The sequence below is a fragment of the Martes martes genome, assembly GCF_963455335.1.
Source record: "Martes martes genome assembly, chromosome: 7".
Classification (NCBI taxonomy): Eukaryota; Metazoa; Chordata; class Mammalia; order Carnivora; family Mustelidae; genus Martes; species Martes martes.
This window is the reverse complement of record NC_137894.1, coordinates 43,238,221-43,264,206: the sequence shown is the minus strand read 5'-3', so window position 1 is coordinate 43,264,206 and position 25,986 is coordinate 43,238,221. Positions and strand designations below refer to the sequence as shown.

At 43.5% G+C, this 25,986-nt stretch overlaps 1 protein-coding gene across 1 annotated transcript in view; it reads right to left on the bottom strand.

Moving 5' to 3' along the window:
* Positions 1-25,986, bottom strand: part of TLN2 (talin 2) — a 420,526-nt gene that overhangs the window by 116,798 nt on the left and 277,742 nt on the right. The window contains exons 20-28 of the mRNA XM_080808179.1: positions 22,985-23,152; positions 21,252-21,546; positions 18,454-18,620; positions 14,859-14,987; positions 13,555-13,668; positions 11,422-11,535; positions 8,880-9,014; positions 6,858-6,986; positions 4,604-4,706 (exon numbers count right to left, since the gene is read on the bottom strand). Coding sequence (XP_080664305.1) covers positions 4,604-4,706; positions 6,858-6,986; positions 8,880-9,014; positions 11,422-11,535; positions 13,555-13,668; positions 14,859-14,987; positions 18,454-18,620; positions 21,252-21,546; positions 22,985-23,152 — 1,354 coding nt within the window. The remainder of the gene's footprint in view (positions 1-4,603; positions 4,707-6,857; positions 6,987-8,879; positions 9,015-11,421; positions 11,536-13,554; positions 13,669-14,858; positions 14,988-18,453; positions 18,621-21,251; positions 21,547-22,984; positions 23,153-25,986) is intronic.

The window sequence follows — 25,986 nt, the reverse complement described above, 5'->3', positions numbered from 1 at the left end:
TGGAAGAGAATGGCCCTGGTAAAGTTTACAGATGTTCTGAAGGGATACTTCAAAAATGTCTATGCCCTAAAAAAACAACTGGAAATAGACAGCAATTTTCCAGGCAGCTCAATCCCGCTCATCAGCCCAGTCCCTGCTCATATTATGGGGATCGGCCTAGATGTTCACTACATGCCAGAAACAAAGAATAATCTTCCATAGGGAAAGAAACACAACTCAGAGTCTCACATTATCTCTTCAGTTTAAAATACCAAAGTCTAGAATTAAATTAAAAACTATCAGAAACACCAGGAGGTAGGACCAACAGCCGAAAAATAAGAGGGGAAAAATGACAGACCGGGAACATAGGCCCACAGGTGATCCAGATATCAGAATTACTGAACCAGGACTTTAATAACTTGTGATGACTAAGTTGAAGAAATTAGGCGGCAAGAAAGAAAATTTCAGCAGAGAAAGGAAAGTGCAAGCAAACTATCAAATGGCTATCCTCAAACTGAAAAATGGGACATTTCAAATTAAAAACTCGGAAAAGGCTGAAAGCAGAAAAGACATGGCTAAAGAGAAGAAGAGTGAGCTACAGACTGATCAAATGAGAATATTCAGAATAAAGCACGGAGAAGAAAAATCAGAGCAAGTACAGGAAAGATTAGGGGACACATCATACACCTGACATTTATGGTAACTGGAATCTACAGAGAAGAAGAGGGAAAAAAAAAAAAAAAAGGGACAGAGACAGTATTTGAAAATATGGTGCTTGAGAATTTTCTAAAACTGACCTAAGACAACAAGTCCCATTTTCAAGCTGTACAAAAATCCACAGCAGGATAAACACCCAATAAAATTTCTCTAAGCACATTGCTTTGAAAAAAGACTGAAAAATTCAAAAAGTTAGTAGAGGGGGAAAAAATAAAACCACAGTGAGACTCTTGGCTCTGGCAAACAGGGTTGTGGAAAAGGAGGTGGGTGGAGAGATGAGGTAACTGGGTTATGGGCAGTAAAGATGGCACGTGATGTGATGAGCACTGGGTGTTATATGCAACTAAGGGGTCATTGAACATTATATCAAAAACTAATGATGTACTATACTATATGTTGGCTGATTGATTTTAAATAAAAAATTTAAAAACTTAAAAAAATTCAAAATATTTAAAAAAAACCTCACATTACCTTCCCAAAAGGAGACTGACGGCTGACTTCACAACAGAAATAAAGGAAGCCAGAAGACAATGGAATAACACCTTCAAAGTTCTGGCAGAAAAGAACTACCAGCTTAAAATTTTATGAGTGAAATTATCTACCAAAGATAAAGGCTAAACAAAGGCAGTTTTAGACAAACAAAAATGGACAGAATTTGTTACCAATAAAGTCACACTGGAGGAAATGAAGGGAGTTCTTAAGGCACAAAGGAAATAATCCCCGGTGGAAGCACATGGAGAGGGAGCAGGGAATACAGAACAATGGGCAGGTCAATGTGGCAGTGACTCTAAATGGATACTGACTGTAGGAAACGATATGGAGACCATATGGAGGGGATTAAAATATCTGCATAATCAGAACCCACAAATGACGACAAAGAATGAGCAGGAAGAAAGGTAAAAGGAATGAAAGTGTCCTAAGATTCTTGCACTGTCCAGGAAGTGGTGAACACACTAACTTTCAAAAATCTTAGACTAGTCAATGAATGTATAACTAACAAGGTAATCAAGGAGAAAGAAGCAGAACTTAACAGATACATATGAATCTGAAGACAGGAGAGAGAGAGAGAGAGAGAGAGAGAGAGAGAGAAAGGAACCCAGAGCAGGTAAGTCATTCAGAAAACAAAGAGTAAAAAGACAGATTCAAACCCCAATATATCAGTAATTACATTATAGGTAAATGGAACAAATACTCCAATTGAAACAAGAGATTGATGGGGCACCTGGGTAGCTCAGGCTGTTAAGTGTTTGCCTTCGGCTCAGGTCATGATGCCTGGATCCTAGGACAGGGCACCATGTTGGTTCTCTGCTCCGTGGGAAGCCTGCTTCTCCCTCTGCCCCTCCCCCTGACTTGTGCTATAGCTCTCTCTCAATAAAATCCTTAAAAAATTAAAAGAAAAAAGATGTTGCATCAACAACCCCTCCCTTTGCAAAACAATTACATGATGCTCACAAGATACAGGTTAAATAAAAGTATACAAAAAAACTGAAAATGGGGTAAGATATATCATGCACATTACAATGAAAATAAAGGCATGAAACTATATGCACAAGACTATAAAACAGTATTAAAAGGAAAATCTAAGTAAGTGGAGGGACATGTCCTATTTGTAAATTAGAGGCCTCAAGAATGTGAGAATGTCACTTATTCCCAAACTGATTCAGTGTAACTCCAATTAAGAAAAAAAAAAAAAAATGAACAGGGTTTTTTGGGGGTAGAAACTGCCAGGCTGATTGTAGAATTTATGTGGAAATATAAAGGGGCAAGAAGAGTCAGCACTACTTGAGAAATAATGAAGTCAGAGGACTCATATAACCAGGTATTAATACTTAGTATAAAATTCAGTAATCAGCAAAGCGTGCTACTATGGTAGGGACAGGCAATCAAATCACTGGAAAAGAAGTAGAAGATCAGAAGCTAATTTGCATACAGCTTTCACTTAAGGACCAACCAGGACCACTGGGGAAATGATGATGGCTTTAGTGAGTGGTGCTGGGTCAGACAGATATCCAAGAGAAAAAAGAGTAAGGACTCTCTTTGCTTATATATAAAACTCAATTGCAGGGGGACCACAGTTCCAAATATAGAAAGTAAAACAACAAAGCTTCTAGACTGTAACAGAAGAGAATATCTTGATTTTAGAGAGGAAAAATTTTTAAAAAGGACACAGAAAGTTAGCAACCATAAAGGAAAAACATTGTAAATTGAACTATATTAAAATTCTAAAAAAATCTGTTCATCAAGAAACAGCTTTGAGAGTGAAAGGTAAGCCTCAAGATAAAAGAAATACATACGAGTGAAAATTCCAACTAACACAAAGATAACTCAAGGTTGTTGTTTGCTTTTTTTTAAAGAGCAAAAGGCATGAACAGGCACTTTGAGATGTCCAAATGGCCAATTAATACATGAAAAAATGAGCAACTGCATTGCTCATCAGGGAATTACAAATTAGAACCATAATATGATACTATTACACGCTCAGCAGAATGGCTAATGACATTGGCTGACAACAAAAGTGGAGACAGGAATGTGAACAAACGGAGCGTTCACACGCTGCTGGAAGGACAGAGCTGGGTTATTAGCACAGCCTGGGACCCAGCACGTCCATCTCTAGGTAGTTATTTAGAAAATGCCTATTTACATTCACTAAACAGCATGTACGAGAACTATTCATAGCTTTACCCATCAATGGTACAAAGAGTCACCAACAGGTATATTCACATAAGGAAATATTGCAGGAAGCAACAGAAAGGAAAGAACGGCTTCTGACATCCTGTGCATCTCACATCATAATGCCAGAAAAAGCAGCAAAAACATGGACACACCTTGCATGATTCCATTCATAGTTTAAAACAGGCAAATCAACTTGTACTGTTACAAGTCATGGGTGTTTACCTCTGGGGGACAGGAGGAAATAAAATGATTGGCAGGGAGCAGGCACATGGTGGGTGCTGAAAACGTTCCACCGCTTGATCTTGGTGGTGGTGGCTGGGGTGCATTCAATTTATAGTAACTCAGGAAGGTACACATTCAGGACTTAACTGCTCTCTTCTGGAAGTTTATTACACTTCAGTAACAATGTATACCTTTTTTAAAAGAAGTCAGGCAGTACTACTGTGTAACAGCAACAATCAACAACCACCCCTCCCATCCCATTCCCTTCCTAGAGCCACTCAGCTCTTTGAGCTTTCTTCTGACACATTTCCTATTTTCAGGTAATGGGCTTATAATGAATCTTCTCACTGTTTCCATTTTAGGAAGCTATAGGCTTCCTATTCTGTCTACTTCCTATTAGAAAGACATTTCCTTATATAAACCTGGTGCTTTTCCTAGAGTTGATAATTACACAATCTGTTTCTATATAGCCTTCTGTTTAAAGGCGTCTCCTGCCCTTATGGGTACCTCGTATCTCTAATATTCAAACCCCCTCAGGGTTCTGCAGCACAAGTCAGCTTGTTTCTTGCTGGCTGCCCTATCCCTGAAGACTTTTAGTTTTTGTTCATTGGTTCTATTCGCTATCAGTCATCTATCTCCTTCCATCTTCAAAAATTTCACTGGCATCTTATTTGTTGTCATCCTTTTTTCCTTAACATTTTTTTTAAATTCCTTTAGTGAGATTTCAAGAGTCATACAGAGACAGTCCTCAAAGTCTGTAATTACTTTTTCTAATAGTCTAGAAGGGGTGATCCACAAATAATTTGGGGCATTCATATTTTATTCATCTTTATATGCTTAGTTTCAAGCCCAGTAACAAGCACATGGAAAGAGCTTGAAAAATCTGTAAACTGCTGTTGAAAAACAAAGTTAGGTTCATGGTCAAATCAAGGAACCCCCGCTGCTGACCCCCACCGCCCATCCCAGCAGTCTGCACCTGGCCACAGGGCATCACGAAGGTTGTGGGTCTCACCTGTGTAGTGCTCATTGCCTTGAGCAGCACAGGTCAGAAGCTGTGCCATGGACGAGCCCACTGCCTTGGATGTACTTCCTAGGTCTTGAGCGCATTTTTCCAGCTGTAAGAATATCCAAGGAGGAAGACAACTTAGAAGAAAAGCAACATACACCAAATCTTAGCATACAAATGATGCACATCAAATCGTGGTCCTCAGCTTTTCCTCACCTGATGGCATTGGTGCTAAGAGTAAGTAGGGTGACAGAAGGGGAAAGAGTCCATGCTTCAGAATAAACAAATCTGGGTTCAGGCGCCTGCCCTCTGCTTCCTTCCCCCACATGCTAGCTGTCAGAGACTGGGCAGGTTACCGAACCTTTCCAGGCCTCGGTTTCCTAAAGAGATCCTAATACTTAAGCTTAGCAAGTTCTCAGAATCAATGTAGGTACTCAACAAATGGTAGCTATTAGCATCATGCCTTTGGAAGCTAATTTAGAAAGTCTGCAACAAATCCTTAGCGAGAATTAATTATGCCTTGGCAGGAAGTGGGCAGACATCCAGCGGCACCGCCTTCCTGGCATGTGGGACCACTAACATTGTTCATTTCGATCTTTATACTTCGAGGAGTTCTAACCAGGAGGAAATGCAATAGAAAGAGAGGTTTGCCCTGGTACATGAGATTATGAAAATGGGCAGAGTGCTTGCTTCCCATGAACAGCACGTCATCTTGCTTTGTAAACTGAATAAATAATTCAGAGAACAAACTTACTGAAGGCTCAGGGTATGGATAATTATTTGATTGCTAGATGAGGGACAACCTTTTGGAACAGAACCTCCAGGCATACCGTGAGAGCGCAGGAAGGCATCAGAGAATGCATGCATTTTTTAACTCTGCAACATCGCTTCCCAGGATAGGCAGTGTCTTCAAATATAAAAGAACCTGTAGCCAACAATATGTTCTGGCCAACAGTATGTTCTAACACATCACACACATTCTTTTGGGGGCGGTTTCCTTAAAAATTACACAGGGTTTCTTGCATTTTAACAGACCAGCAGGTTTCTGTAAAGGCAGAGTCATGTGATGGCAGCCTCTCTCCAGTTCCCTGGAGTGCAGGAGCTTGCAAAGGGACACGTGGACTACATCACAATGCTGCTGGCCCTGTGGCCAGACCTGACTTGATCATTAGCTGGGTGACCTTAGGTGACTTAACTCCTCTGAGCCTGACTTTCTTCATCTTTGCAATTAGCAGGAGCATGGTTTAATAAATAGTTTCTGAGGGCCTCCTAAGTACCATTGGTCCATGGTACGTTAGGGGATCCAAAGAGCAGCAGTAGCCAAGCGGGAGGGATCAAGAGCGTGGGCTTTGGAGTCCTGTTGGTCTGGATTCAAACCCCGGGTCTACCATCAGCGGGCAGACACTGGACAGAATAGTAACAACCTACCCGTGCACCTGTGTTTTCTTAGAGCAAAATGGCATCCACAAAACTTGCTCATCAAGGTTACCATCAGGATAAACTAGACTGATTTTGGGCACACACAGTGCGTACGATGTACTTACCAAATGACAGCACTTATTAGCACCATTCAATAATGTGGAAAAGGAGGTACACACAAATGAGAAGAGCTGGTAAAATTTTAGCCAAGAAAACCCTGACTCAAGCATCACGAGGCGCCATAACATGATCAAATTAGAGCCCTGTCCCCACCATTCCACTGGATTGTGGACTGGGTTCCAGTGCTTTGCTGTTGTCCCTTCCAACTGTCTTGTGCTAAGCTGATGTTTTTTCAAATCATGCCTATTGAAAACATTTTCTGTGTCTACCTTTATAACCTCATTGCTATCTGTATTACAGATAAAATATCTGAGACACAGAGGAGACGCAAGACTTATCTACGGCTGGTTGAAGACACAAGCTGGAGCCAGAAACAAGAACTCCTACTTTGAAACCCAGTTCCTCCAGCTGCGCTGGACGTTCTTCTCAGAAAAAGGCTGTGGGATCAGAACATGAGGATGTGTCTTGTTTATGAAAAAGAGTGACAGACACTTGTGCATCCCCAGCCAACCCCCAGCAAAGCAAGAGACAGAACCATGACCAGGGGCCCCTTCAGGGCCATCTTGATCTCAACGCAGTTCTTAAAAACGGGGCTATTCTAGGGTTTTGCTTTTAAAATGTGTGTGGTTCAGGGCCACCAAATGCAGCTTCTAAAAACGCCTCACCGTGATCATGACATGAGGCAGAGGCCCAACCTACAGCAGGCTCTAACATCTCTTACCGTTTCCCCCGGAAGCGGTTTCAGCTGACTTTCCACGGCAGCCATCTTGGCGTCCTGCAGTTCACTCTTGAGTGTCTGCACGGTGCTCAGCGCTGAATCGATTTCCATGGGACCACAGGCTTCATGGGCCTGGCGACAGAGTTGGGAATATGTGTACAGTCTGCCTGGGAAAAGTGTCCCCAGTACTTTGCAACATACCCAATGCCTTTCTGGATGTACCCAGTGGTTCTCCAACCTTGGCAACAGGAAGCCAGTGGAGTATGTGTTTCCTGATAGAACAAAATCAACCTTGGTCTGTCCTAACCTCCCTAAATAATCAATTATGTATGTCTCATAAGTGGATATACTTAAAGTCTCCTTGAAGCTATTTTTATCCAAAATGCATCTATCGCTCAGACTAAGAGGATCCTTCTTCAGTGTGTCTGGGTTCTAGAGAGAGAGAGCACCTAGCACAGAGGCTTGAGAAGCATGTGGTGAGTGGCTGAAGAAGAAATGAACGAATGAACCCAGGACTATGGGAACAAGCTGTTATCAACCTTATTGATTCTCTACAAAGTTCTAGACTATAAACCATTACCTTTCCATACTGAAAATTACAAAAAGGATTTTTCTTTTCCTTAGTAATTGTTTTAAGAAAACTACTTCATTCTCTTGATCATTTAAGATATTGGTCTCCAAATGCTTTGATCACATCCCCCTCCATACACATGTTAATAAATTATCGGTGTAAAATTAAAGACCAGTATGTCAAATACAGGTAAATCATAATTTCTTTTTTTTTCAGTTAACAGTGACAAGAGCAGTAAATACTAACTGATTGATTGCTATGTGCCAATAGTACATAGTGAAGAAACTGAGGTACGGAGAGGTTAATTAACTTGCTGAGGTCACAAAAAACTAGTTGATGGCAAGGCCAGAATTTGCATGTAGGCAGTCTAACAGCAGAGCTTACACTCTTATATTTTAAAGCCTTAATATCTTTTTATACGCAGTGGACAGTCTTGCTTGAGTCCCACTTTGAGGCTCACAGTCTCAAAGTAGTTGAGGTGTGACTCTCCCTAAGGCTCACTGATGAGACTCGTATAATGCAGATGTTCAGGTTCTATGACCACAGACTCTGACTCAGCTGCTCAGGGGTGAGGCCTGGGAATTTGCATTCTGAATGCTCCCAGGGGATGCCAGTGCAGATGGTCTCTGGACCTCTCGTTGAGAAACACAGCTCAAGATATTTTTTTCCAACTGAACATTATCCTAAAGCTCTGGATATTTTTCTTTGGTGCTGCAGTACACTGCTTATATTAAGAATTCGAATCAGCTTCTAACCTTCTCCCCTCACTCATGTATGAGGCCTCCAGTTCTGATAAAGGGATCACTACAATGAGGAAAAATGAACTCATGCCAGAATGTCATGCTAATAACACATCAAACAGTACAGTAATGAGGTCCGTTGATAATTAATAAGTGCTAGAGACAGAAACTCATTAATCCTTAATTCTGTTCTACTGAGGACCTTGTTAAGGTGGACGTTCCCATGTAAAATGGGAAAAGTTTTCAGGGCAAAGAAGATAATATAAATACCCCCCCCCAAATAAATATGCTGCCTAAATAACTCATTAAATCCACAAAATAATACCTGGAAGATATGATCACTTGTTCTGGCCTGCAATTTACCTGGCACCAAGAAACTGACCACTACCTGTCTCCCCTAAGATTGTGAACAACGAACCATTGCTTGTTCCTGGGGTACTGCGGAGGGGGAAGGAGCATATAACCTAAAATAGTTTAACAAAAGTTCTGTGCAACTGGAAGGTGGGTCAACTAAGTCTAGGAGAGTGGCTAAAAATGGCAAAAGCTAAGCTACATGGGCATCTTTTAAAGATCAAGCAAACGGAACAGACAGCTCTGCCCAGAAATATGCCCAGCAGTGTTCCGGTCCTGGGTCATCCCCGGGTCACATCCCACAGTAAGGCATCTGCAGCTCCGTTCCCAGCGAGCTAACTGCTGTGACAAGGGTCCACTTGCCTTCTGCGAGGCAGTTCGCAGCTCCGCCAAGCTGGTGGCAAGGTTCTTGGCACACTGGCTCAGCTGCATGGCCGCAGCCTGGTCACTCACGGTGGGCACGGCGGCTTTGGCGGAGGACACCATCTTGCTTCCAGGCTGTAAGGAGACGAGCAGAGAGCGAGACGGTCCCTGAGCAGCAGGAGTCAGAGCAGAGACCCAAACAGCCGTGCCGCAAATCAGCCGGCACTTACTGAGCCTTAAACCAAGGAAGACCACAACCATCCAGACTACCCCTGAAAATGGCCACCCCAGATCAGATACGCTAGGGCAGTAAGCTCTAGAAATGTGAAGAAAAAGAAAACAGAGTATGCATCATGGAGAGGGGGCAAAATAAGGATGGTGGCTTGAAATTCTCATTTAAAACCGATTTCAAAGAGAGTTTATTAAATACATTTGTGTTTCTTAGAATAGCTCTCTAATCTGTGTCTCAGATACATCCAATAGACTGCTTTAAAAAATGTGGGCAGATAAAATGAAAGAAAATGACCTGTCACATCACATCTCACTACCCAGGATAATCTCACCATGCATGGATGTCTGTATGCATGCATACATATTTCCAAAAATAAGATCATACTATTTATTCTATTTTCCAAACTTAAGAGCTATCTAGTATTCCACTGTATGTATCTGTTAATATTTCTCAGTCCTGTGGTGTTGGGTATGTTTCCATTTTTCCAGTGTAATAAACAACAGTATGACAAAAGCTTTGTAGCTAAAATTTTTCATACATTCGTAATTTTCTTTGTATAAAACTTTAAAAGTACAATTTGGACCAAAGAACAAATTGTTTTAGGGGTTTTAATATAGACGATATAAAACTGCTTTTAGTAATGCTTAAACAACTGAAGTGTCAGGAAATAAACATTAATGACAGAAGTTAATATTTTTAATATTTAAATAACACAGGAGAATTCATTAAAAAAAATATCAGCCTGAAACGTAAGTTGATAACCTCACTTAACGAAAACAACTGAAACATGAAACCCATTTAACATGTGACAATCAAGGAAACGCAAAGTCAAACAATAAGAACTTCAAGAAATTATCAACAACCTAGTTTTTAAATGCTTGAGTCCCCAACTTGGAAAAGATGTATAAGAAAATGTGCTCCATGCATGGCTACACATAAACTTAGATTCATTCAGCCTTCCAGAAGGCCCATTTTACAACACATATGAATGAAGTTTAAAACGTTCTCAACTCTTTGGTCTGTCAATTCCATTTCCACTTATTTCTAACTTTGTCTTATTCTTGTTACCATCTGATGCATCTGTGATGGCAAAATTAAAAGAATGAAAAGAAAAGGAAAAATAAGAGCGGGGACAGAGTGGACCCTGAAACATGTCTACGTGGCTCTATCATAATACCCTAGAAGCGTACCCAGGGAGAGGACAACCCAACTGGCTCCAGGCCCTCAAACCACCCCAATGAAAAGAGAAACACCTGTCCAAGCCACAATGTTCAACAGCCCCAAGATAAAAATAAGCCACTTGCAATCCCATTTCTGGGAATTTATCCTAATAATTCAGGAGAAGTACAAATATTTGAGCACACATGACGACTTTTATCCTATCACAGGTTGCTTATGATGGCAAATAATTGAAAACCACCTGTAGGTCTAGTGGCGAGGGAAGAGCCAAGCAGAGCACGGCCGTGGCCATACGATAGATTACTTAAAACCAAAAATGCTCATAATACAAATGTTAACATGAAGGGCAGAGTCTACACACAATAAATCCCAATTTAAAAAATGTATACAGGGACGCCTGGGTGGCCCAGTCGGTTAAGCATCTGCCTTCGGCCCGTGCTGGAGTTACAGCGCTTGGAAAATTAGCCCAACAGATGTATCAGTGAGTCCTGTAGGCACAGATTCAACTAGAAAAGGACAAGGACGAGGACCTGTTCGGGAGATTCAAGGAGACAGGAAGTGCCAAGGGAATCTGAATACAAGGAGTATGTAAAAAGGGAGTTTTCCCACCACTTCGTAGTCTCATTTTATTTTTCTTAAAATGAATCCACCCCTTAGCCGGCAAAAACAGACAACACTTAGTAATTGTACAACTGCCACAAAAAAAGATCCCACCTTTGGAGAAGATGCACTTACCACTTCTTTTACCCCCAGTCTGTGAATAACAGCATTAGACTCTCTGGAAACTGGCAGACCGAGAGCTCCACCTAGTACCAGGCTGCTCAACAAAACTTGCCACTTATCCCATGTTTTCCCTCACAGAGGAGAAATAAAGATGAGACTCCCAAGAGAAATGGATTATGGGCCATCTCCCAGGGCAATTTCCCTGCACAGCAGCCTTCTGCTTTGCCAAGCTAAATCCACCTCCCCTGAAATTGGAAATACAGTGGGAAGGCCTTCAAAGGTCTGCTCACTGCAAAGACTTGGCCGTGACTGTGGAACTGGGTAATTCTTCTCCCTAAGGATAAAGGGCACCCCCTACCCCACGGGTGGGGGAGCTCTGGGCACAACCCAGGTGACTGCTTCTGTTACCTGGAGAAAGTTCTGGCTGGAGATGATGAGAGCCAGCTGGGCGCTAAGGTCTTCTGCTTGGGCTTGGCTCCCTCTCACCCCCTGGACCAGCTGAGGGATGTGGTCAGCCACCGCCTACAGGAAGCAAGGAGAATTAAAACAGAGCACAGCTAGCAGGACAGGAAGGACCCCAGGGACAATGTTTTTGGGATGGGCTATTCCAGCGGGGCCGTGCTTATCCCAAACCTTGCATTTACCCAGCACTTGGAAGCCAGCTGGGTCCTTAAAACACTGAATCCTAACACAGTACCTCTGGGTAGCTCTCTCCCACACACGCTCTACCCTGCCCTCCTGAAGGTCCCAGTGCATTTAAGCGTGTTATGAGTCTCCGTAAGGAGATCTGAAAAGCGTTTGCCCACTTGCAACGAATACCAACCTGGCCAATTATGGTTTGGAGCTTCAAAGCAAACAAAGAATCTGTACCATTCACCAGCGGATAAACTCAAGTCACAGAGTGTAACGAAGAGAAAAAAGTGAGAGAAGTCCTCGTCTGCCAGCCTAAATCGCTCCTTCAACCTCTCACTTGGCAGGTACGCGTTCTGGCCGTCACCTTTCCTGTCACTATGGGTCTTCACTCTCGGAGTAGCCCTCCTCATTTCTCAAACTGGAAATCCCAATGCCCAGGGTGGAGGAGGAAGGAGCAGCATTTCGGTGCCGTAGGAGACCAGCCTTCTACTTTTGCTGTGTTCTCCCCTCTGTGACCACTCCTCGCCTGACTGGCCAAGTCCTCAACGGTCACAGCACAGTAGCCCCCATTGCTGATGAAGGTCCTACGTGTATACCAGCCTGCTGACCTATTTTTTGGGGAATCCATTCCAGCAAGGGTTAAAAAAAATATTTCCATGAGATTTTTCCTCAGATTCTCTTCAGGACTGGCTCCAGTAATCTGGGCCACTTTCCTCTCTCCTCTGCAACCTGATACATAGTAAAGCTCTCGTTTCCTGACATGACGCCCAGGCACTGAGTATCTTCAGTCTCTGCAAAAATGGGAGGGGGGTAGTCCACCCTGTAGGACTGTCCTGGACATGAGGAGCAAGTGCTCTCTGAGAAGCGTTTTCTTACCTGTGCCGCCAGGTGACCTGAGGCTCTAGGAGACAGCACACACCCCCTACAGGGGCCCAGCTTGCAGGAAAACCCCTTCATTCTCCATATGGTCCCAAGGACCAGGCCTTACTGCATCGCTGAGTCTTTTCTGCTTCTTGGGTTGTGGGGGGTTGGGGGGGGCTCAGAGAACCCAGAATCAGGACTTGGAGGGCTCTGGGTGGTTCTCTTCAGAAGTAAAGCCATCTCTGAGGTAGAGTGGTAACCCCTCTCCCATGTGAACGGTATCACAGAGGAGATGAGAAAAAGGGGGGATAGTGCAGTCAACTCTCGAACCTTGGCACAGACACAGCTTTCCACTCAGCCCCCGCTGCTCACTGCAAACACCTTTGGGAGACTCCAGGCAGACATGCCACCAACACGTGGGCAATGGTGACACAATTATATATTGTGTCTGGCACCATTCAGGGGTGTTCTGGGAGAGTGAACTCCTTGGGCCTTCAGAAGCAGCAACAAAGGGGTTCACTGCACCCTTTGGGGCACGTTGGCTTCAACATGCCATCAAGGTCCGGGCCTCAGAAAAACAAACGTGCAACAGTGGAGAGTCCCAAAGCACATGAGCCCTGAGGCCTGATGGGATGAAATAAATGCGCGATCCATGCGAAGCAGGATTCAGCACACACTGAAGTCTGGGGCCCACCTCTCAGAGGGAGAAAGGCACTCTGGAAATTCAATGCTTTGTTGCCATTTCAGAGCCCTAAAATGGCCTTGTTAATGATCCTCCTTGATTTGGTGTCTTGAAGAGAAAGCCAAGATCTAGACAAAGGGAAGGCAATGCTGGAAAAAGCACCATACTCTCCCTTCAGACACAGGCCATCCACTTATGAGACAAAAACCAGATGTGTGTGCACACACCTGCAACATGGGAGCCTGAGCACACTCCATCAGGGGCCTGGGTGATCAGTCGTAACCGAAAGATCCCAGCACTTGGCCCTCTAACGGCCGTCAGCGTCATCCACAGCAGACCCGGCTCTCGGGTGGCCGGAAGCTCACCTTGCAGCTCTGGACCAGCTGCTGCTGGGCGGCGGGGTTCTTGTTGGACACGGCCGCGTTCTGGGAGGCGGCGATGGTCTGCGTGGCGGCGGCTGCAGCCTGCTTGGCTGCCACCTGGACAGGAGAGCGACAGGAGGTGAGCCAGGCTTTGAGTGTACCCTGACACAACACACACAGATACATGCCCCTCCCACTGAGGGGTTGGCACGGGCGAGCTGCCCATGTAAGAAAGGGCGCTGCAGGCCCAGGCCCTGGTTTCTGAATGTCACCGATGAACCTCGTCTAACAATACCCCATTATCTCCACGTGCTTTACAATCCTTGGGACAAGCGATAAAGACAGGCACGCTTGAGAGCTCAGGTTCCAGGGTTCATTTGTCTCTCTCCAAAAGATAAGGGACAATTAATTCCAAGACCACGATGGCACTGATAAGTGGCATCAAGTCTAAATGGTTTAGGGGAATTGTTTTTTTTTTCCCCACAAGCAGGACAAATGCTGGTGTGCTCATGGCTCTCCTCTGGCTGCCTGTGGGAAGCCTTGCTTCAGAAAGGCCCAGACTTCCCCACCCGAGAACTTAATTGTGTCTGTCACATCCTTCCAAGAACAAGGAGGCCAGTCTTGTTCCAGAATCCAGCAGACTACATGGAGGGATTCATCAGACAGGCCGGTTCTCAGCCTCCAACTTCCCAAATTTTAGTGTAAGAGTCTCCCGTGTAACTTTGTGAGAGAGAATTATTTTCTTACAGACTTTGTGCCTACTGCTATTTCCTTTTTTTTCACCCCAGAATAAATACATGTTCTGAAAAAACGACAAAAATATTTTCTTATGACTCTATCCCATATCTCTCCACCAAAGCCTGATCCCCATTCTCCAGTCTTTCCGAGTCTGTATTTTCTACTGGGAGTCCTGATAGAGTCACTGCCTCTGACAAAATAAATAAATTGTCAGCTAAAGGTCCTTTCTGAACATGGATATCCCTTAATGCCAGGAGGAAAAAAATTCCTATTTCCTCCTTAAAAAAAAAAAAAAAAGAATACTATTCAAGAACGCTAAACTCAGAAGACTTTGCTTACTGAAACCATGAGGTGAAGCTATTTTTCAAAGTGTCAGTGTGCCACTGAACCAAATGTACAACGTACCTAAAGCAATTTCAAATTGTTTGAGTATCTCAACCATTCAATTCCATCGTTCATCTTGTGGTAGCTTCCTTTATATGGGCACGGCCTTATTCATTTGGTTACTCTTTCAAGTAACTCTTTGCAATCTAAAATAGACATCCTAGGAAACCAGCCTCTTTACCCACCTCCAATCGGTTGACAATTTTTTTCTTGATGGCGTTCTGGGCAGCGGCGTTGGTTGCCACCCGGAGACCCTCGGCAGCTTCTCTCAGTCTCTGCTGCTGGTCTTCATTCTCAGGATTGGCTGCAGCCCCCTGAAGAGGAGAAAAGAGAGATTCTGAGAGGTCCATGGGGCAGCGCGCCATGGATGCTGAACTCGTGCCTTCCGTTTTACTTTCTCCTGGGAATATAAAATATATGGAAGACAGAGCAAACGCGTCAAGCAGGATCTTTACAATACAGATGTTTCATCTCATAACAACATACAAAATCTACCAGGGGATGTTTCAAAACTGCAGCAGTAAACAGGAGAAATCCAATGGTAATAATTAAACACTTGAGATCTTAGCCTAGGTCATCCATGTAAATTAACTTGCGGTCCAATTGCCATGGTTTCAAAGATGTTAAGATAAACACACATCCCCCCCACTCTCCCGCCCAAATCTCTTAGGGAGAATTTCATTTTAATTGGCACGACAGACACACGTCACTGCTGAAAGATTCCTGTCTTGCCACACTAGTTAATGTGGATGGGCTAAGAACACAGACAAACCGGGGCAGGGAATACCATCTAAAATATAAGGAAACGCTGTTCAAGAAAGACTATGCCTAGAAACTGCATTCCTGGAAAACCTGAGTTGGAGAGGACAGCCAAGCAGAGCTGGTACTCCTCTGCACCAAATAATGGGAGATATCCCATGCTCCTTATCTTGGCAGGGAAAGAGAAAGGCGCCATGCATGGCCCATGGCCACACTGTGTTGCTGTAGCTTCAAGTGTCTTAGGAAAGCAAATGGATTTTATTTAGATGGGTGGAATTCTTAAGTAGGGAAAAGCCTAACGGCAATGTGGGAAGAAGATATAATTTTAGGGAGCCTAGGTGGCTCATTTGGTTAGGCAACTGCCTTTGGCTCAGGTCATGATCCTGGAGTCCCAGGATCGAGTCCCACATCGGGCTGCTTGGTGGGGAGTCTGCTTCTCCCTCTGACCCTCCCCCCTCTCATGTTCTCTCTCTCTCTCTCATTCTCTCTCAAATAAATAAAATCTTTAAAAAAAGAATGTATAATTTTACTGCACAGTAATTAACAAAGACTTAAAGCACATCCAGCCTTTCACTCCCACCTGCAATAGAAGCAGAGATTGAGATTTTCCTCACGGAGTCTGGATGTTCTCAGACCAGTTCTTAATATATGCAGGTGAATGAGTTTCTTTTCATGAACACTTCAGGGTGATAACATTTGCTCACAAGGCAGAGACAAAAGCAGAAACACACACGCCAATTATCGAAAATCGATTTTCCAACGTCTCCATTTTCCAAATGGGGCCAACTTGCCAAATTGACCATTTACAAGAACCTATTTCTTTGAACTATTTATAAAAGTTATAGGAATTCAGACAAAAAAAAAAGTTATAGGAATTCATCCTGGCTGGAACAGTTTTAACATCTGTGACGGAAGTGTTCTGGCAATCCTTTTGAAGGGAATCTTCCATTCTTTCAAACTGCAACACTTTAAGTAGTCTTGACTTTGTGTTTCTAGCAACAAAAAATAATTCTGTTTTGGTATTTCATGTGTGAAAGATTGTTTGGGCTACCTTTGTATTCTTTTACAAATTTAGGAAAATCATTTTATTTTATTTCCTTGGTCATCAGATGTTTAAACCACTCCTACACTTGCCTTCCTCTGGTATTTTGGGCAGCAGGAAACCATCATTTCTGCACTTGAGTCTGAAGTGGGCATGTGGATCCTTCCTTAGCAACGTCTCTTTCACGATGAATGTCCATTATATATGAGGTACTAGTCCTGGCCCAGAATCTTGGTTACTGACTATGAAATGTATTTTTTTCTGGACATAAATATATTTTTTGGAGCTTTAACCATCATAGATCCTTTAGCTTTCAACAAAATTCAGCCAATTAAAATACTGTCATGAAGACCCTGTGACAACTTTTAACTAAAAGAATGTATAGAAACACTATTGTCCCATCTGATAGAAATAATCAGAAATAAATACCTAAACAAGTTTCTGGTAATGTGGTACATTCAGTAAGGTCTGGTGAGCACCACAAATCTAGAAACAAATATATACAATGGTCCTAGGTCAATCCTGATTATGTGATAGTAGGCTTAATCATTTCAAGTTTTTATTTTCCTATTTGTTAATAGGGATTGATTAGATTTTGCACTAAGCTTCTTTCCAGTCTGCCAGTTAATTTTTGTGAACATGAAAGTTTGCTTAAAATAGCTATGCTTAGATTTAGAAGTGGGGGGCAGAATTCGTAAAAACCATAAGGAAATAAACCACTGCATAAATCCCTAATATATATATTTGGCTAAAAGGGGCAGTTAAGGGCAGAGCTTCTCAGCTGAAACAGGGCTAAGGGGACAGAGGAAGAAAGTTCAGACCCTGCCCCTCCTTGGGTTTCTTTCTCTTCAGCCTGTTCACGAGGCACCTCCAAGAAATCACAGACCCCCATCGACTATAATGGTAAGTCAGTCGAAGAAGGTCTACATGATTCACCGCATGTCATAACACATTTTAAGTCAAAGAAGTCACAGGCTAGGTAGGTTGAGATGCACTAGTATTCTGCTGGAGGCCAGGGAGATTAGGATACAATGTGGGGGCTTTTAATGAATCTTAAATGCACAGAAATACATTAAACTTGTTATCTTAGGCGTATGAAGTTGAAGCTGATTTTTATTTTATTTATAGCCATCTGCTTTTTCCACTAATTCCACCAAAAATGCACGCAAGTTGCATAATAACAAAAAGAAGAACATTAAAAAAATACAACTTTATCCACGGAATGCAGTCCTCACCTCGAAGTGGGCATCAGAATCTTCTGAGGAACTGACCTGCAGGCACACACACAGTCCCCCCCAGTGACCTTGTGAAGCAGGGTCTTTGGGGGCAGAACTGAGACATGTGCATTTTAATGTTTTATGACGGGGGGGGGGGCTCTGAAACAGAGCCCCGAGATAAGAATCCCTGGCTTTTAGAAGCTGCATGCTGAAGCAGAGCTGTCAAAAAAGCAGAGAGCTGACTCTTAACTCTTCATTCAGGCTGTTATATAATATTTAAAACCGCTATTGGGATTTGAAGAACAGTGAGGCAGGAAGCCCTCTACTATGGTAAAATCTTGACGGGAGTTTACAGTGGAGAAGTCAAATGGAGGGCAAAGTAATATTCAGGTTGCAGGCAAAAGAAGAGGCCTATTTGAATCTGCTGTTGATCATCTCCAGTTTAAATGAATCACCATTTGCAGTAAGCCGGTGGCGATAAACGCCACCCCCGCTGCCCCCACCCCCTCCTGCACAGAGCACGCTCACTGAGCAAGGACTTTGTCCCCGACAGCTGAGTCAGCACCAGTCCCCTCAAAGAGTGTTATTCTCATGTTCCATGCCCTTCTTTCCCAGCACAACAAGGTCAAACGTGACACAACCATATAGGTCTTAAACCACAAAAATGCACACTCGGCTGACCGTTCTTTATCTTCAGGGTACCTTCCAAATCCTAACTCTTAATAATGTTCCCTTTCCCGTTGAACAAACCCAATCCAGTACCTTTGCAGCTTCCACCATGCGAGCTGTGGAGTCGGCCAGGAGTTTCGCGGCTGCCAGGAGCTTCTTTGAGTTCTCCATGTCGATTTCAGCTTCTGCATCAGACCTCATGGCGTTGACGAGGTCTGAGGTGGCCTGGGCCAGGACCCGAGCCTGGCGCACCATTTCACCTATGGGATGGGATTGAGAATGCCATCTGTCCGTCTGCTTTCTAAAGCTCAAAACCAGCACAGTCTAGTCTCCACACCTCTGGCAAGGGGGACAGAGAGAAGGGAGCCCCCAAACTCTAGTCCTAAGCAAGGCAGCCCACTTAGACCCAGGACCGAAAATACTCCTGGTGGCTGGCAGGACTATCCACCCCAAACACAACCAACTTCCACCTTGAGCCCTGAGGGATCAACAGGACACAAGGAAGCAAAGAGGAATTCTTTGGAAAGAGGAGGCAGGAACAAAGTTACGTGGATTTATTATGCGATTTAGTAAAATATTTATTTAGAAAATATTATTTACCTCCCTTCAAGAGCCACTTACTCCAAAGTCCTTATAATAAACTCTGCATAATGGCATAAAAATTATTTTTAAAATTTGAAAGAATTTGTATGTTACTTAACTCCAGATGAATAACATCACAGGATCCACTGTATTTGTGTCATTTGGCTCTCAGTAACAGGAAACACAGACCCCAGTTTCATGCTCGACTCCGAAGATTTGCCTTGGCTCAGGTCTTCCTATCAGTTTTCTGTTTGCTCACCCTTTTCTTCCCAGTGCTGGTTTTGATCTTATGGTTAGTAATTGTTTGGTTTTATGGTTCCTGTGATTTTTATTGATATCTATTTCAATGTTCTTCTAGAAGTAGGAGGGGTGTAAGAATAAACATTTAAAATAAAACTACTCAGATATAAGGGAATTTTTTCTCTCCCAAAGCTCATCTGAGAAGGATGCAAAAACACTGACATTAAGGAGGGGAAAAAGGCTTTTATAAAAATCGAAATGTGCTAAATTCAAGGTATTGTGGATTGGATCCTGGGATGGTAGAAGGATTTGAGGGGGAAAACTGGTTAAATCTGAATCATGTCAGCAGTGAACAGTTATGCACCACAGTAATCTCCTAGTTCTGACAAATGTGCTGTGGGTTAGGGAAGATGCAAAAAATGAGGGAAAATGGGAAGGCTAAATAAGAACTCCCTGTATGGCCTTTGTAACTTTTCTGTAAATGTGAAAGCATTCCAAAATAAAAGGTTTATTGAAAAATAAAACAACCACCAAAAAATCCAAATGTGCATAGTATTCCAACCTTCTGAAACCATGTAAGGAAGATATAGAAAAGCACAAGCTTTTTATGTTTGTTTGTTTTAAGTACTTACTACAAAGAATAGTAACTTACTTCCTGTCAACGAGGAAGTAAGAAAACAAATGTCTTACAACCTACTGGTAGGGTTGTAAAGCATAGGGTTGCAAACTACTGGTAGGGTTGTAAAGCATAGGGTTGCAAACTACTGGTAGGGTTGCAAAGAGTAAGAAAGTTCATACACAGGCGCACATACACACACATTGTACATACTTATTGGTCCAGAAATTCCACTTATTACATATAGCCCCCAAAGTAAACCAAGATAAAATAGTTACTGTAGTATTATTTTTGTTAAGGTAAAACAAACTAAGAAGCAGACCAAAAAACTTGGAAACGACCTACATGTCTACCTAAAGATAACTGGTTAAGTAAATTAGGATAGAATTCCACAGAGTAGAATATTATGCTGCCATTAAAAAGATTAGCCCTGTAGGTGAACATGAAAAATGTCTTAAAAGATATATTAAGAGAAAAAGGTTGCAGGAGAGTATAAATAATGCAATTCATTTATACAGAAAGAAAGATGGTGTTATAAACACACACACACACACACACAAACACATGAGACTTTGGAAGGTCAAAAATTTCCGGACATGTAAAAGAGAAACTGGTGAGTCGCCAAATCTGGAGATTTAGATGGGACAGAGATGGCCTGGGTCTGGGAAGATTTACTTTTCAACCGATAGACTAAAGGGTGCATTGTATCTATTTCAAATTTTCTGTATATTATGATCTTTGACATCTTAAAAAAAAAAACAAAAAACCTTTCTGGCTAGAGAGATACTGCCCTTCGGCAGGCTAGCCCAACTTTTAGAGATAGCAAAAAACTCCAGCCAGCCTTTGATAAACAAACTAACCAGGCAGGCACCACACCTCCTCTGTGGGGCCAGTACAGCCCTGGAGGCAATATCCTCCCAGAGCCTGATACCAGGCAACTAGGTAGAGCCTGGTGAAAACAGTCAAACTAAGCAGTCCCAAGCTGTTCATCTTGCCCTGCCTTGCCTTTCAAACGGAAATCCCAATAAAGGCCACAACCTAAGCTCTCCCCTCAGTCCTGTCTTCTGCAACTGGACCAAACCCGATGCTTCCCCTGGGACCGTGCATGGCACATGGTGCCCCTCTCTCGGGGACCTGTGATTGGAATACAGCTTTCCTTCCAAGCTTCATTCCTGTCTCCTCCTGTGGCTGCATCTTTACCATGCCACGTCCAGCGTGTTCCTTCAAACAAATGGCATTTGCCAAGAAGTTATTTAAAACGGCTGGTTAACGAATTCTTGTTGCTATGGAAGGGCCCATAAGAAGTCTTCCGTCTTTCTCCCAGCTTCACTGAGGAAGTCTCTGAGAGAGGCTGAGGACAACCCACCACGGCCAGGCAGCCATCACCTTTCTTGCCATTATCCCCACAAGGGAACCCCAAGGAGACCCGTCCACCCACGGCGTCGCCCCTCACCAGCGTCGCCCATGGAGCTGAAGATGCTCTCGGTGACACACATGATGGTGTCGGTGGCCTGGTCGTAGCGGCCGATGGGCTCGCCGCGGCTGGCGAACTGTCGCACGTGCTGCAGGAGATCGTGCAGGGCCTGGCTGACCACGCTGGCTGCTGCGCTGACCTGCTTCAGGAGCTCGCTGTCATCGGTGGCCGCTTGGCAGGCACGGACACAGTTCTCCACCGAGCGGTCCACGAGCTTCCCTGCTTCAATCAGTTGTTCCTGGCACACGGGGGAGCTGATGGTGGGGCTCACCACCTGAAGTGACACAGGAGCAGATCATGGGCACTGAGAGTCAACTCTCGGTCCCCACCCGTGTCCTTTCCACCAAGTCCCTTCCTGCTTTGTGCCTCCGTTCCTTAGAGGACTGAGGTTACACTAAACCATCACTACGGTTTCTCATACTTCACAATTCCACTCTGTTTTGGTGACTTCTGACGCCCACGAATTTTTATCTTCATCAGTCATACATAACTACACTATTGACTACTTCCATAGAGAGAAATTTCTGGTATTGGTGTCATGCCTCCTGCTTTTAGGATCCTCTTACTTGAGTCCTCTGAACTAGGATAACAAGACTAAGGGAATTGTATTTCTTTTCTAGAGACATCTGGAACGCTGTACCTCTCGGTACTTTAAAGAATGGGGGTGGGTGTGGCACCTGGGTGGCTCAATTGTTAAGCGTCTGCCTTCGGCTCAGGTCATGATCCCAGGGTCCTGGGATCGAGCCCTGCATTGGGCTCCCTGCTCAGCAGGAAGCCTGCTTCTCCCTCTCCCACCCCCCGCTGCTGGTGTTCCCTCTCTCGCTGTGTCTCTATCTGTCAAATAAATAAATAAAATCTTTAAAAAAATAAAGAAAGAAAGACCAGGGGGATTCTGTCAGTTATCTGTGGGTACTTGGAGAGTGTCCAAGGAAAGCACGAGCGATACCATCAGGACTGCTCCTTCTGACACTACAAATCCCACTGGAGGATAGGACATGCCAGGCTAAGCTGGTCATGGATCTACAGAAGATGTTACATCATCAAGTTGAGAAAATGGACACTCCCATCTTCGGATGCATGAACACGTGTTGGGGAGGAAAAGGTACATGAGAGATTACCCCGGTTCTGCCACGGATGACTTCTGGGGCCTCAAGCTACTTGTGAACATATAGGGGCCTCAGTTCCCTGTTTGGCAAACTGGGGAGGATGTGCTCCACAAGGCGGAGTTTGACACCCAGAGTGTGCACATCGTAATGGGCAACTTAAACATGAATTTAAACATGAAATTAAACCTGATTATCCTCACTCTGACACTGTACAGCGCAGGAGGGGCACTCCCAAATTGGCAGACTATCTATGGACCATGCATGATGCTCTAGTACGTTTCCGTGCAACGCAACAACTCTTTGCGTGCAGGTGTAAAGAAGACACACTGAGAAGTCTGAAGGGGAGACACGGTGATCTGCAAGCAGAAACAGCCATTAGGCACAGTCAGGGACCCCTGCCTGAGGACTTGGGCAAAGAACAAATGATAAAAGCACAAGGGGGCAGTTAATGCCAAATTTCTATTGTGTTATCTTGATGACACCTGAAACAAGCTCTAAATCTCAGACAATTATAACAAATTCCACTTCTGTTTGCCCCCAGTGACTGGAGGCAGACCAGAGTGTGTGACCCTTGGAGGAACGGGCCCATGGTGCCAGCTGGCTTACCTTGGCACACGCCACAAGCTGGGAGGTAGAGAGGGCACACTGGGTGGCAGCAGCAATCACCCTGTTCTGTAGTACCGTGTCTTCAGCTACTTGGGCAACATTCTTCGCCTTTAATACCAACATGGCAGCAGCATTGGCAACAGCTTTGGCCAAACTCATTAAAACATCCTAAGACAGGGAATAAAAAAAATAGTCATTTTTTAAAAATCCCCCTTTATAGCCTAGAAATAAAATGTGGTAACATTTTACTAAAATTCCATTTGAACTTTTTCTTACCGGTCCTTCCTAAGACACTTATTTTTCTGAAATGTCAACTCACCCTTAAATGTAATTAAAGAAAGAGACTTGTGTCCTAATGACATGTCTCTTACGCATTCAGTAGCATAAGGTTTAAATCTAAAACAGCGTCATTCCAGGGGAGGGTTTTTGTTTTAAGCACGGATTCACATTCCTGTACCTCTCCAACACTTGGAGTCTTGATTAAGTCTCTTGAAGATGTGGTTGGTGCAGTAGCTCAAGAAAAGCTAAACTATAGCCAGATGCCATAAATACAACATACTGCGGGGAGGATAGAATTCGTGGCCTCCAAGTCATCGTGTTCTGCTGTCCCTTGAAAATTTATCACTTGGATTTCCATTTTGCAAAAGGATCCAAGGTACCATCAGCAATTCAGGCACATCTCTGCCTCCAGAGGGCAATGTTGGACACGCACAGACAATACCTACAGCTCAAGAGTCAAGGAGTGCTCTGAATGGAAGTTCTTCTCAGTGTTCTGTAGTCTTCTGGATAGGGATTAAGTTATTACGAGAAGCGGAAAGGGAGCCTACATAAATAAACGAGCTATGAGCTACGACCTACAACCTCACTGAAGATGCAAGGAGCTTTGAGCCTTTAGAGATCAGTTTATACTTTGACTCAACAAAAAGGCGTTCTGTCTGCACGATGGAGAATCCTTTGATTCAGCCCACCAGATTTGTCACCCGCCTGGGTGACCTGAAGAATAACCACTGTTAACATTTAATTTGCTTCTTTGCTTTTAATACCGAAGTTAGTTTATTTGGTTTGGAAATGCCTTCCCGAACACATCCCAAACATATGAGGCATTTTTATTTTGAACAAACATGTCAAGGCCTTCTCCCAGAGGAAATGTGGTCAGAAGTCTTTATTAATTCATCAGATAATGAAAAGCACTTTTGATTCTGAATGCAAAGGGCACCCACAGAGTCTTTACAAGGAGATATTTTATGAGGAGATATGTTGGAGAGAGAGGGCTCAGCCTGCACAATGTTACACAGAGCAGAAACTACATGCTATCTAGGCAGATCAGAAACCCATAAACCTACCACATAAACCGATTTTAAAATGGACAAAACCCAAGCACTCTTAAAGAAACAGTGTAGTCCAGTCTTTCTTTTAGGTCTCCAAGAAAAAAGCAAAGCCTGAGGTTCCAAAAGTTGAAGATACTTTTAGGATCTGATTGGCACTTATCTGCCATGTAACTTTTAGAAACTGCTCCCAACACGGCCTGTGAAGTTACGGTTCTTGAACACCTATCTTGATGCTCAGCGAACACTCAATGTGAACGTCACAAATTATTTACAAGATTTTTAAAAATATCTTTCCAAAGTGGGTCACAGTACTCTTTCACTTGATATGAATTCGTCTTTTCACAGAGGGACCAAGATCTGGTCATGTAGACTTAACGATTGTTCTAAAGGCCTTTGTTAGACTCATTAAAGAAATCCTGTTCCTCCTATTAATTTTGTCCAAAAAAAATACAGTTAGAATAAGAATGTGATACGACAGCCACAGTTGCTGACAAGGCCTTTGTCAAACCTTTCAACAAGACCATGATTATGTAGCCCATGTAAAATAAATCTTTGTTAACTCTGGGAACATGCAGTCCATTGAGAACCCAAGAAAAGCTCTGAGATAAGATCTCAAGAATCAGAAAAACAGTCCATAAGAAATCCAATGTCAGTAAGCCAGGGGCTACTCATAACTGGAGAAGGGTACGGGATCACCTTACTGCACTGAGCTTTGCCCAGAGATCTTACAGAAACGGAAAGCATTCAAGTCAGACCTTTTCCCGGCATGAAAGCCTGTTCGGGACCATACTGTGAACCTGAGCCTGCTTTCCTAGCGTGTCTGAATACAAACCGCAGGAAGCAGAGTCTGCATTCATATGTGATGATAACTGTCTGTCAAAGAGAGAAAGAAAACAACAAGTCTTCAGAGAGCCAAGAGGCATGCAACGTCTTCAGGAAGAACCGTGACTTTCTTCTCAACTGTTCCAAACACTCTGGGGAAAGCGATCACATTTTCGAAGAAAGTAAGTTGACCATTTCATGTTAGTAAAGCCAAGTAAACAAACAGCCGAATGTCATATTTACCCAACTTCTAAGCGGGTGCCTGCCTACAAAGAATTTCCTGCTCTAATACAAAAAGCAACAGCTAATACAAGGGCGGTTTGGGGATCCAGCTCATGGGAAGTCAGGACAGGGTCGTAGTTCGTTGGAATTTCGTGGGATATATTAATGTGGTCTGCCGTCAATTCTCTTTGAGTGAAATTACTACTGGCCATCCCAGCACAGAAATGGTTTCCAGGAATACAGCTACCCCCCGCTTATGGGGCTCACCCTTCGTCATGACATGAATGTTCAATCATGAACATGAAGAGGACATGAATGAGTCCTTTGGCCACAGCACACAGGTGTGTGGAAAGTAGAGGAGAAACAAACGCATCTATAGATTCAAGTTCCATGTATCACAACAGGTACGGCCACATCTTAGCATAACTCATGCATCTTGTGCAGATGGAGTCTGGTAGTTCCAGAGAACACAGCATACAGAACTGCCACTCACGAAGCAAGAAACTTGAATTCTACAGTAAAGCTGAATGGTCTTTTTAATTCTGAATGCTACAGAATTCCCCACTAGGAAACGTGACATAAGATTTGGAAAAAGCATCTTGCAGAGAATCTGGGCTCCAACAGTAAGTT